We start from the raw sequence: 12,312 nt of genomic DNA on the forward strand, positions 1-12,312 counted from the left end.
AATCTTTTCTTTTTGTGCTATCGTCTTGATTTCTTACAGTGCAACAGCCCCGCTCAAGCACAGTCAGCAAGAGCAGGCTGTCCACAATCACGTCCAGTCCCCGCACCCAGGCGTTTGGTGAAGACACTGAACCTCATTCTGTTCACTTCCCTTTCATTCACTTCCCCGTCTTGGCCTGGACAACTCTGAACTCACCACATCAGGTCTCTGTCACTCCTCTCACACCACCAGATCCCTGCCTTCAGCCACTTCTAAGAACATCTCAGCATCTACTTACCTGAGCAGTTTGCTGACAGTTTGCCTATAAAGCATGTCATGGGAGGAAGCCTCAAAGCCATTCCTAAAGGCAAGGGCATCAAATGTCACTTCACCCCCTCATGCACGTAACTAATCACTTTAGTGCTGAAAATCTGACGTGGGCGTGTGCAACTTGGTTCTCTATTTCCAACAACTTCTGAGCCATTCTGTGCAAGGCTGTACTTTCTGGGCGGATTTCCATCACCTCCTTCCCTGGGACTAATGTCAGGCCAACCAGGCTGAAGTTCCATCCGTCTTCATTCTTCATTACTTGAAGATGGGAACAGCAAGAGTCTCTTACAGTTTACAGAAACCGCTCCTCATTACACTGATCCTTCTAACGTAATTGATGTCAGCATGGTCAACACATCAGACCCTCACCACTCGTGGGTGCAACTCTACAGTTTCATTCAGCTCATGCAGAACCTTCCTGATCTCCACAAATCCAAGAATTACGCACGCCCAAAAACAACACGAAGAACTCTTACTCTCTTCACTACGGACAGCCTGACACACTCCATTACCATTGGGGATGCAAATAGCCCCACAAACAAATCAGGTCTGCAGCCCACGAGAGACTGCGTCCTCAGAGTACACCGAGGAATTACTGAAACCCTCATTCTGAACAACAAACATGTGAGTCCAACTCAAGCCTCCACAACTTGCTCCATCAAAATTAAATGGTGGATCTGAAGGCATTGCCCAACGTGTCTTGAAATCCAGCAGCCATGGTGCATCTGCACTGGAGCCTGGGAGCCTGTTCCATGCCCACTGCTCTCTGGTGCAGAACCACAGTTGAAAAAAGCCTTTGAGTTGGACTTGTGAGGCAAAAGTTCACTCAACGCTTACTGTCTTTGCCTATCTCTGTGCTAGACGTTTTCCCCAGAACCATATGGAGAAAAACTAGGAAAATCTTGGCAGAAATCCTTAGAAATTAGGCCTATTAGGATCCCTTGGGGAATGACATGGGCATTCATTTCAGAAAGGGAAGAGCCATCTTCTCCGATCTGGGACACCCAGAATGCCCAGACCAGGCTTCCACGGCTGTTTGCAATTGGCAGCTCCTCTAACAACAAAGGCACAAACCCTATTGCACAAGTGCCAAGCCATGACCTCGCTGACTCCTTTTCTGTGCTTTGGACACAGAATCTTCCGCATCCTCTCACACCAACGTGCCAAATCCCTCCCCTGCCCTCCAGTACTCTCACTTGGAACGTGCCACCAGTGCCAAATGGACGCGTCCTCAGGTATGCAAAAAGGCAGATTGCTGGAAGAGCAACACATAACAGATGACATGCAACACTACGCGATGCAAGAGTAGCACGCAGCATGGAGAGGAGATCCTTAACAGTCCACTGGTAAGCAGGAGGAACTTACCTCCAACTACACTTGCTGCCCTCCATCACAAGGCTCTGGGCCCAGGCCTTCCACCAGCTGCTTTCCGTCCACCTCGGAAGCTCTCCACTTGTCGAACCAACACTGCCTCAGCTTCTGCATGAGCGTGGCATGGGACACAGCCTCAAATCATACCATTATGCAAATGTGGAACGGTGAAGGTTGGAAGGGATCTTAACCACCATCCCTTCTGTGGGCCGACGGCCTCCCAACAGGGCCTCATCCAACCTGGCCTTGAATTAAAAACCAGGGATGAACAACGCACAAGTTGATCGGGCAGCCTGTGCCAGGGCCTCCCCAGCACCCGAGTCACAAATTTCTTCCTTACATCTAAAACAAATTTCTCCTCCATCCTTTAAAACCTCCTATTGCAAGCAGACCGTGTAAAAAGATGATTTCCCTCCCACCTGAAAGCTCCCTTCAAGTACTGGAAGGCCACCATCATATCTCCCTGGAACCAACTCCTCTCCAGGCTGAACAAGCCCAACTCCATCAGCCTTTCTTCACAGTAAACACGGCCCACTCCTTTGATCTTCTCTGATGACCTGCATTGAACCCACTGCACACAGCTTCCTCAGCATTCCGGCCTGACACCCGGAAAGCAGGCCTCACACACCTAGGCACATCCCGTTCAACAGCCCCTCTTTCTACTTTGCTCCATCTTCTCCAGAACAGGTCATGAAGGGGCTCATGGCTGCTTCATCCATTCACACACCCACCAATAAACGACCCCAGCATCTCAACACCACACATTGTACTGCTCTGGCTAAAAATATTAAAGCCATCATGGATGGCCCGACGCTGAAACAGCACAAAAAAGCCTGCCTCCTTGCTCCAAAACACAATTTTCAAAGCAAAAACGCAATCAAGGTGTTGACACAGCACACCCAATGCAGAAGACAACCACTAAGCTCAAGGAAAGCAAATTCAGGAGAAGGCAGGCAGGGAGTGCAGTGCAGTGCAACTAGCAGAGTCTCATGTCAAACGCACCTGGGAATCACAGAACAGCCCTCTAAGAATGCCTGGAACGGGGTCCACACCACACAAAGTGGCCACAAACACGACTGCATGAGTAGCACACGATGGCATCACTAACGAGACCACATCACTCCTCCAAAGCTTTGCACAAGCCTTCCAACATTTTCCAAGAGATGCGCCTTCCACGTCATTCCCGTCACACTCAAAAGTGCCGACAGGGTCAAAGGATCAAATCCACAACAGGAGGAAATGAAAAGGAAGTGTTGTGGGAAGGCAAACACACCCCACCTCATGACTGGCCAGGCTCTGGCACGCAAGAGCTGCTCACTGCACAGCGCTGCCATGCGCAGAGGCTCTCTCCAAGCCCTCAGGCACTCACACAGCAGCATAAAAGCCTGTCCTGTGCCTTGCTACCTCACACCACTCTCCTGACACCTTCTCCTCTGTGTTCTGCCAGGTGAGCCTGCAACCCCATTCCCTTGAATCCCTGCCCCACCTGGCCAATTTCTCTACAACTCCTCTGCCTCCAGATCTTGCACCACCCTACTGCCACACTCCCTGCACCTGAACCCACTTCTCCCTTCTCCCTTGGTCACCGCAGCACAGACCCTTACACCCAAAAAAACCCCCCTCACACCCAACACCTTCTCTTGCAGAGACCCTCCACCCCACAGCCATGTCCTGCTACAACCTCTGCCGCCCCTGCGGACCCACCCCGCTGGCTAACAGCTGCAACGAGCCCTGTGTCAGGCAGTGCCAGGACTCCCAAGTCGTCATCCAGCCCTCCACCGTCGTGGTCACCCTGCCGGGACCCATCCTCAGCTCCTTCCCCCAGAACACCGCCGTCGGATCCTCCGCATCAGCTGCCGTGGGCAGCGCCCTCGACGCCCAGGGAGTGTCCATCTCCTCCGGCGGCTTCGGCTTCGGAGGCCTGGGCTGCTTCAACGGCGGCAGAGCCCGCTACCCCTGCTAAGGGCCTGCGCCCACACCCTGACACCAAACACCTGCACCCTGCAACGCGCCTCACGCACTGAGCTCACGTCTCTGTCTCACCCATGGCACAAGGCCACACCAGCCATGGATCTTCTTCTCATGGCACAAAACAAGCAAGCAGGGAACAGCCTCAGAACATGCCGTCTGCAATCATGAGGGCACTTACTTCCTTCTGTCTTTGCACCTTACATCGTCAGCTTTGCACTTGATGATCCCCAAGTGCATCCTTCCTTTCAGTGTGTTTTCCTCAATAAAGTTCTCATGCATGCCAGCAGCAGATTCATCCTCTTCATTCCTTTGCTTAATGCTCTTGCCATTTCACCCACTACAAAGACATGGCTCTAGACATGAACGTGTTGGGTCCCAGAGGCCCCACGACCTCCTCTTGCAACCACGTCACCTAGTCAACAAGAGCACTGGTGGCTAGCAGATGGCATTCTGCTCATCACATTTTATCTTCTACAGAGGAAGGGAAATAGTCCAATTGCACTGCTCAAGTGCAGTCAGGAATAGCAGGCTGTCCACACTCAGCTCCACTCCCATCACCCTGGCTTTTCATGAAGATACTGAACAGCATTGGCCTCACTTCCTCATCTTGGCTTATACAGCTATCAAATCACCACATCACAACTCTGTTTTATCCACCTCAGGCCACCAGACCCCTGTGTTCAGCCACTTTATAGTCCACCTCAGCATCCATTTACCTGAGGAGATCACAGATTGTGTGTTTACCAGCACATCATGTGAGGAAGCCTCCAAGAGATTCCTAACAACAAAGTCATCAAGTGTCCCTGTAGCCCCTCATGCACAAAGCTGGACACCTCAGTGAAAAACAAACTCAGGTGGGGCTGTACATCCGTGCTCTCTATTCCCATCACATCCTATCCACTCCGTGCTCGGCACTACTTTCAGCAAGGATTTCCTTCACCTCCTTCCCACTGACTAATGTCAGGCCAACCAGCGTGCGGAGCCTCACACCTTCCTTCTTCATTTCTTGAAGACAGGAGGGGGATGAAGCTCTTCCCGTTTTCTGGATCATCTCCTCATTATCGTCACCTTTCTAAGATAACTGCCATCATTGCAAACAAGACATCAGACTGGACCCTCAGCATTTGTGGCTGCAACACAGCAGGGCCTTTGGACTCAGAATCACGGAATCACCAAGGTTGGCAAAGACATGCAGACGAGCCGTACTCCTTTCACCAATATTTCCCAGGAAACCACGTCCCTCACTACAACATCAAAATGTTTCTTGAACACATCCACGGTCAGTGACTCCAGCACCTCCTTGGGCAGTCCGTTCCAGCACCTGATCACTCTGTCACAGAAGTACTTCCTAATGCCCAACCTCCATCTCCTCGGCCACAACTTGAGGCCATTCCCTCTAGACCAGTCACTAGTTACCCAGGAGAAGAGACAAAGCCCCACCTCAACACAACCTCCTTCCAGGTAGCTGTAGAGAGCCACAAGGTGACCCCTGAGCCTCCTCTTCTCCACACTAAGCAATCTCGGCCCTCTCAGCCGCTCCCCATAAGACTTGTGCTCCACACCACTTACCTGACTCATTCTCCAGCCCTCAACACACTCCAAGGCCTCGATGCCTTTCTTGCACTGAGCGGCCCACATCTGAACACAGCACTCAAGCTGCGGCCTCACCAGGGCAGAGTACAGAGGGATGATCGCTTCCCTGCTCCCGCTGGCCACCCTATTTCAGATACAAGCCAGGACGCCCTCTTGGTTATACGGGCACACTGCTGGCTCATGTTCAGTTGAGAATCAACCAATCCCCCCAGTTCCGTTTCCTCTAGACAGCCTTCCAGACGCTCTGCCCCAAGCCTGTAGCATTGCCTGGGAGTTTTGTGGCCAAAGTGCAGGACCCGGCACGTGGTCTTGTGCAACTCCATCCCATTGGCATCAGCCCTGTGATCGAGCACTGCTCTGTTGGCTCTTCTCTCCCCTTGTCTCGTACCGCTGAAGACAAAGATGAGCACAGTACTTAACGTGAGGCCACACCAGCACACAGCAGAGTGGGACGACCCTACCCTCTCCCACTGGCACTTCTCATCTTGATGCATCCCAGGTACAGTCAGCCATGTTGGCTGCCAGGCCACTCTGCTGACTCAGAATCAACTTGCCATCAAACAGAACCTCCTGATCTCTTTCTGGGGGGCTGCTCTTAAGTCTCTCATCCCAAATACCCAGGTATCCTCTGGGTATCCCAATGCCAGGTGGACAATCAAGCTCTTGCCCTCATTAAACGTCGTGCCATTGGTGATTGCCCAGCCCCCTGGTCTCTCAAGAGCTCTCCCACAGCCTCCCTAATACTGAGAGAGTCAACAGCTCATCCCTAGTCAGGATCATCCAAAAACTTCTTAATAAGTATGCATTTGACTCCTGCATCCAGATCATTTAGAAAGGCATGGAAGAGAACAAATCTCAACACGCAGCTCTGGGTAACCTGACACCAGACTGGTCAGCTGCCTGATGGAACCAAATCTAAAAAAGCCTCTGAGTTGGACTTGGGAGCCACCTGTGCACACAACCTATGATGTATTTTTGTAGATACATGCTGGAGATTTTCTCCAGCAGAATTTGGCAGGAAACATTAAGAATAACTTTGATGAAGATGACAGAAATTACGCCTATTAAGTTCCCTTGGGGAATGACATGGGCATTCATCTCAGAAAGGGAAGTGCCATGATTTCAAAACCAGGATACCTAGAATGCCCAGACCAGGCTTCCAAGGAGATCTGGAAATGGCAACTCCTCTAACAACAAAGACACAAAGCAGAGTGCACAAAGGCCAAGCAATGACCTCACTGTCAACACTGCTCCCGTTCTGTGCTTTGGCCACTACTTCCGCGTGCCCTGACTCGAACGTGCAAGAACACTCCAACATTCTCACTTGAAAGGTGCCGCTGCTGTCAGAAGGACACGTCCTCAAGAGAAGGATGCAAAGAGGCAGAGTTGCCGGAAGAAGAACACACATCCCATGACTGGCAACACTAGGTGATGCAAGAGCTGCAACCCGCACAGTGCTGCCATGCGCAGAGGCTCTCTCCAAGCCCTCAGGCACTCACACAACAGCATAAAAGCCGGCCCTGGGCCTCGCTCCCTCACACCACTCTCCTGACACCTTCTCCTCTCAGCTCTTACAGGTGAGCCTGAACCTTCCGCTGCCTTTCTTTCGCCACCCCACCTGGCCAAACTCTCCATATCTTGCTCTGTCCCCAGACTCTGCAACCCTTTCTCCTCCTCTCTGTCATGCTCCGCACAACTCCAAACCACGCCTCTCCACTGCCTGAGAACCCAATGGCATTGCTTCCCTCATTCCTCAAAACACACCTCTCATCCAACACACTCTCTTGCAGAGACCCTCCACCCACAGCCATGTCCTGCTACGACCTCTGCCGCCCCTGCGGACCCACCCCGCTGGCTAACAGCTGCAACGAGCCCTGTGTCAGGCAGTGCCAGGACTCCCAAGTCGTCATCCAGCCCTCCACCGTCGTGGTCACCCTGCCGGGACCCATCCTCAGCTCCTTCCCTCAGAACACCGCCGTCGGATCCTCCGCATCAGCTGCCGTGGGCAGCGCCCTCGACGCCCAGGGAGTGTCCATCTCCTCCGGCGGCTTCGGCTTCGGAGGCCTGGGCTGCTTCAACGGCGGCAGAGCCCGCTACCCCTGCTAAGGGCCTGCGCCCACACCCTGACACCAAACACCTGCACCCTGCAACGCGCCTCACGCACTGAGCTCACGTCTCTGTCTCACCCATGGCACAAGGCCACACCAGCCATGGATCTTCTTCTCATGGCACAAAACAAGGAAGCAGCGAACAGCCTCATAACAGGCCGTCTGCAAACATGAGGGCACTTACTTCCTTCTGTCTTTGCACCTTACATCGTGGCCTTTACACTTGGCGATCACCAAGTGCATCCTTCTTTTAGTGTGTTTTCCTCAATAAAGTTCTCATGCATGCCAGCAGCAGATTCCTCCTCTTCATTCCTTTGCTTAATGCTCTTTCCATTTCACCCACTACAAAGACATGGCTCTAGCCATGAATGTGTTTGAACCAAAATGGCCTCATGACGTACTCTTGCAACCACGTCACCTTGTCAACAAGAGCACTGGTGGCTAGCAGATGGCATTCTGCTCATCACATATTATCTTCTACAGAGAAAGGGAAATAGTCCAATTGCACTGCTCAAGTGCAGTCAGGAATAGCAGGCTGTCCACACTCAGCTCCACTCCCATCACCCTGGCTTTTCATGACGATACTGAACAGCACTGGCCTCACTTCCCAGTCTTGGCCAAAACAGCTACAAACTCATAACATCAAGACTCTGTTTTACTCACCTCAGACCTCCGGACCCTTGTGGTCAGCCACTTTACAGACCAACTCAGCATCCATTTCCCTGTACACATCGCACACACTTTGCCCATCAGCACATCCAGGGAGAAAACCTCAAAGCCTTCGCTAAAGGCAAAGGCACTGCACGCCCTTATGCACAAAGCTGCTCACTTCAAAGGAGAAAAACGCAGGTAGGTTTGCCCTTTCGTGCTCTCTATTCCCACCACTTCTTAGCCAGTCGGAGGGAATCCCATGACAGCTATCCACATTGAGCACTCCCCATCATCTTCTTCTTCCTCTGGCATATGGCAACACAGTCCGGGATTTCCTCTTTGCTTCCCCAGCGGCACAGGACACTTCCACAGATATCTATTTTGCCACTCTTCCTTCTTCCTTCTCCTTCAAGACAGCAGGGCTATGAGCTCTGTCCCGCACATCACAAGCTCCTCCCAGGCACTCTGACCTCTCCAAGACAAATGACGGCACCCTTGCAAGGACATCTCATGGCTCCCTCAGCATTCATGGGTAGAACCACGCCGACCTCACAGCCTTGAGCACATCCACCCTACTTCTCTTCATCTTCCTTAGCAACAAGCGCTATTCACCTCAGCAGCAAGCCACAGAGCACTCACCTCAGCTGAACGGAACGGGGCCATGAGATATGATTTAGGGGCTTGTGATAGCAATGGTGGTGGGAGGACGGTTGGACTAGATGATCTTGTCGGTCCTTTCCAACCTTGCGATTCTATCATGCTATCATTCTACGGCCTGCAACCTTCAGCCATGTGCTTGACCACATGGCCGGGAGCGGATCATGGCTGCATCTCCACATAGCATGCATGCTTCCAATTTCCCTATACAATCTCCAAATCCTCACGGCAACCATCAAAGGCCATGCAGAGAAACGGCCTCAGCCAACTGACATTCAACTCCACAGTGATCCCACAGCCGCCGTTTCAGACTTCCATACCGCAAAATGGGATCCACACCACACAAGGCACCACACAAAACACCCTACATCAGTGCTACGCTGTGACCTCACTCCTGAGACCACAACTCTTCCATGTCTTAGACGCATCTCCCAGCCACCATCATGAGACACACCTTCCAAGTAAATGCAACAAAATAGTCATTTTCCCTTAAAAACTGCCGACAAGGTCAAAGGATCAAATCCACAACAAAAGGTAATGAAAAGGGAGAGCTGTGGAAGGCAAACACACCCCACCTCATGACTGGCCAGGCTCCGACACGCAAGAGCTACTCGCTGCACAATGCTGCCATGCGCAGAGGCTCTCTCCAAGCCCTCAGGCACTCACACAGCAGCATATAAGCTGGCCCTGTGCCTCGCTCCCTCACACCACTCTCCTGACACCTTCTCCTCTGTGTTCTTCCAGGTGAGCCTGCAACCCCATTCCCTTGAATCCCTGCCCCACCTGGCCAAGTTCTCCACAACTCCTCTGCCTCCAGATCTTACACCACCCCACTGCCACACTCCCTGCACCTGAACCCACTTCTCCCTTCTCCCTTCGTCACCGCAGCACAGCTCATAACAACCACAAAACCCCCCTCACACCCAACACCTTCTCTTGCAGAGACCCTCCACCCCACAGCCATGTCCTGCTACGACATCTGCCGCCCCTGCGGACCTACCCCGCTGGCTAACAGCTGCAACGAGCCCTGTGTCAGGCAGTGCCAGGACTCCCAAGTCGTCATCCAGCCCTCCACCGTCGTGGTCACCCTGCCAGGACCCATCCTCAGCTCCTTCCCCCAGAACACCGCCGTCGGATCCTCCGCATCAGCTGCCGTGGGCAGCGCCCTCGACGCCCAGGGAGTGTCCATCTCCTCCGGCAGCTTCGGCTTCGGAGGCCTGGGCTGCTTCAACGGCGGCAGAGCCCGCTACCCCTGCTAAGGGCCTGCGCCCACACCCTGACACCAAACACCTGCACCCTGCAACGCGCATCACGCACTGAGCTCACGTCTCTGTCTCACCCATGGCACAAGGCCACACCAGCTATGGCTCTTCTTCTCATGGGACAAAACAAGCAAGCAGCGAACAGCCTCGGAACAGGCCATCTGCAATCATGAGGGCACTTACTTCCTTCTGTCTTTGCACCTTACATCGTGACCTTTCCACTTGGCGATCACCAAGTGCATCTTTCCTTTTAGTGTGTTTTCCTCAATAAAGTTCTCATGCATGCCAGCAGCAGATTCCTCCTCTACATTCCTTTGCTTAATGCTCTTTCCATTTCACCCACTACAAAGACATGGCTCTAGACATGAAAGTGTTGGATCCAAAAGGGCCCCACGACCTCCTCTTGCAACCACGTCACCTTGTCAACAAGAGCACTGGTGGCTAGCAGATGGCATTCTGCTCATCACATTATATTCTACAGAGAAAGGGAAATAGTCCAATTGCACTGCTCAAGTGCAGTCAGGAATAGCAGGCTGTCCACAGTCAGCACCACTCCCATCACCCTGGCTTTTCATGAAGATACTGAACAGTATTGGCCTCACTTCCTCATCTTGGCTTATACAGCTATCAAATCACCACATCACAACTCTGTTTTATTCACCTCAGGCCACCAGACCCCTGTGTTCAGCCACTTTATAGTCCACCTCAGCATCCATTTACCTGAGGAGATCACAGATTGTGTGTTTATCAGCACATCATGTGAGGAAGCCTCCAAGAGATTCCTAACAACAAAGTCATCAAGTGTCCCTGTAGCCCCTCATGCACAAAGCTGGACACCTCAGTGAAAAACAAACTCAGGTGGGGCTGTACATCCGTGCTCTCAATTCCCATCACATCCTATCCACTCTGTGCTCAGCACTACTTTCAGCAAGGATTTCCTTCACCTCCTTCCCACTGACTAATGTCAGGCCAACCAGCGTGCGGAGCCTCACACCTTCCTTCTTCATTTCTTGAAGACAGGAGGGGGATGAAGCTCTCCCCGTTTTCTGGATCATCTCCTCATTATCGTCACCTTTCTAAGATAACTGCCATCAGTGCAAACAAGACATCAGACTGGACCCTCAGCATTTGTGGCTGCAACACTGCAGGGCCTTTGGACTCAGAATCACGGAATCACCAAGGTTGGCAAAGACATGCAGACGAGCCGTATTCCTTTCACCAATATTTCCCAGGAAACCACGTCCCTCACTACAACATCGAAATGTTTCTTGAACACATCCACGGTCAGTGACTCCAACACCTCCTTGGGCAGTCCGTTCCAGCACCTGATCACTCTGTCACAGAAGTACTTCCTAATGCCCAACCTCCATCTCCTCTGCCACAACTTGAGGCCATTCCCTCTAGACCAGTTGCTAGTTACCCGGGAGAAGAGACGAAGCCCCACCTCAGCACAACCTCCTTTCAGGTAGCTGTAGAGAGCCACAAGGTGACCCCTGAGCCTCCTCTTCTCCACACTAAGCAATCTCGGCCCTCTCAGCCGCTCCCCATAAGACATGTGCTCCACACCACTTACCTGACTCATTCTCCAGCCCTCAACACACTCCAGGGCCTCGATGCCTTTCTTGCACTGAGCAGCCCACATCTGATCACAGCACTCAAGCTGCGGCCTCACCAGGGCAGAGTACAGAGGGATGATCGCTTCCCTGCTCCCGCTGGCCACCCTATTTCTGATACAAGCCAGGACGCCCTCTTGGTTATACGGGCACACTGCTGGCTCACGTTCAGTTGAGAATCAACCAATGCCCCCAGGTCCGTTTCCTCTAGACAGCCTTCCAGACGCTCTGCCCCAAGCCTGCAGCGTTGCCTGGGAGTTTTGTGGCCAAAGTGCAGGACCCGGCATGTGGTCTTGTGCAACTTCATCCCACTGGCATCAGCCCTGTGATCGAGCACTGTTCTGTTGGCTCTTCTCTCCCCTTGTCTCGTACCGCTGAAGCCAAAGATGAGCACAGTACTTGAGGTGAGGCCACACCAGCACACAGCAGAGTGGGACGACCCTACCCTCTCCCACTGGCACTTCTCATCTCGATGCATCCCAGGTACGGTCAGCCATGTTGGCTGCCAGGCCACACTGCTGACTCAGAATCAGCTTGCCATCAAACAGAACCTCCTGATCTCTTTCTTCGGGGCTGCTCTTTAGTCTCTCATCCCAAATACCCAAGCATCCTCTGGGTATCCCAATGCCAGGTGGACAATCAAGCTCTTGCCCTCATTAAACGTCGTGCCATTGGTGATTGCCCAGCCCCCTGGTCTCTCAAGAGCTCTCCCACGGCCTCCCTAATACTGAGAGAGTCAACAGCTCATCCCTAGTCAGGATCATCCAAAAACTTCTT

The 12,312-nt window shown here is 52.6% G+C and overlaps 1 protein-coding gene and 2 pseudogenes across 1 annotated transcript; all 3 read left to right on the forward strand.

Annotated features, from left to right (window-relative positions):
• Positions 1–2,961: 2,961 nt before the first annotated feature.
• LOC125690825 (feather keratin 1-like) lies at positions 2,962–3,643 on the forward strand (annotated as a pseudogene).
• Positions 3,644–6,700: 3,057 nt separating this feature from the next.
• LOC125690519 (feather keratin 1-like) lies at positions 6,701–7,350 on the forward strand (annotated as a pseudogene).
• A 2,272-nt stretch (positions 7,351–9,622) lies between these two features.
• On the forward strand, positions 9,623–9,919 carry LOC125690502 (feather keratin 1-like). The gene has a single exon (XM_048938893.1). The coding sequence runs from the start codon at positions 9,623–9,625 to the stop codon at positions 9,917–9,919; it is 297 nt and encodes a 98-aa protein (XP_048794850.1).
• Positions 9,920–12,312: the final 2,393 nt, after the last annotated feature.

Source organism: Lagopus muta, chromosome 3 (assembly GCF_023343835.1).
Source record: "Lagopus muta isolate bLagMut1 chromosome 3, bLagMut1 primary, whole genome shotgun sequence".
NCBI classification, from domain to species: domain Eukaryota; kingdom Metazoa; phylum Chordata; class Aves; order Galliformes; family Phasianidae; genus Lagopus; species Lagopus muta.

Excerpts from the sequence above, each read along its gene's own strand:
- LOC125690502 (XM_048938893.1), top strand. The coding sequence starts at position 9,623 with ATGTCCTGCTACGACATCTGCCGCCCCTGCGGACCTACCCCGCTGGCT.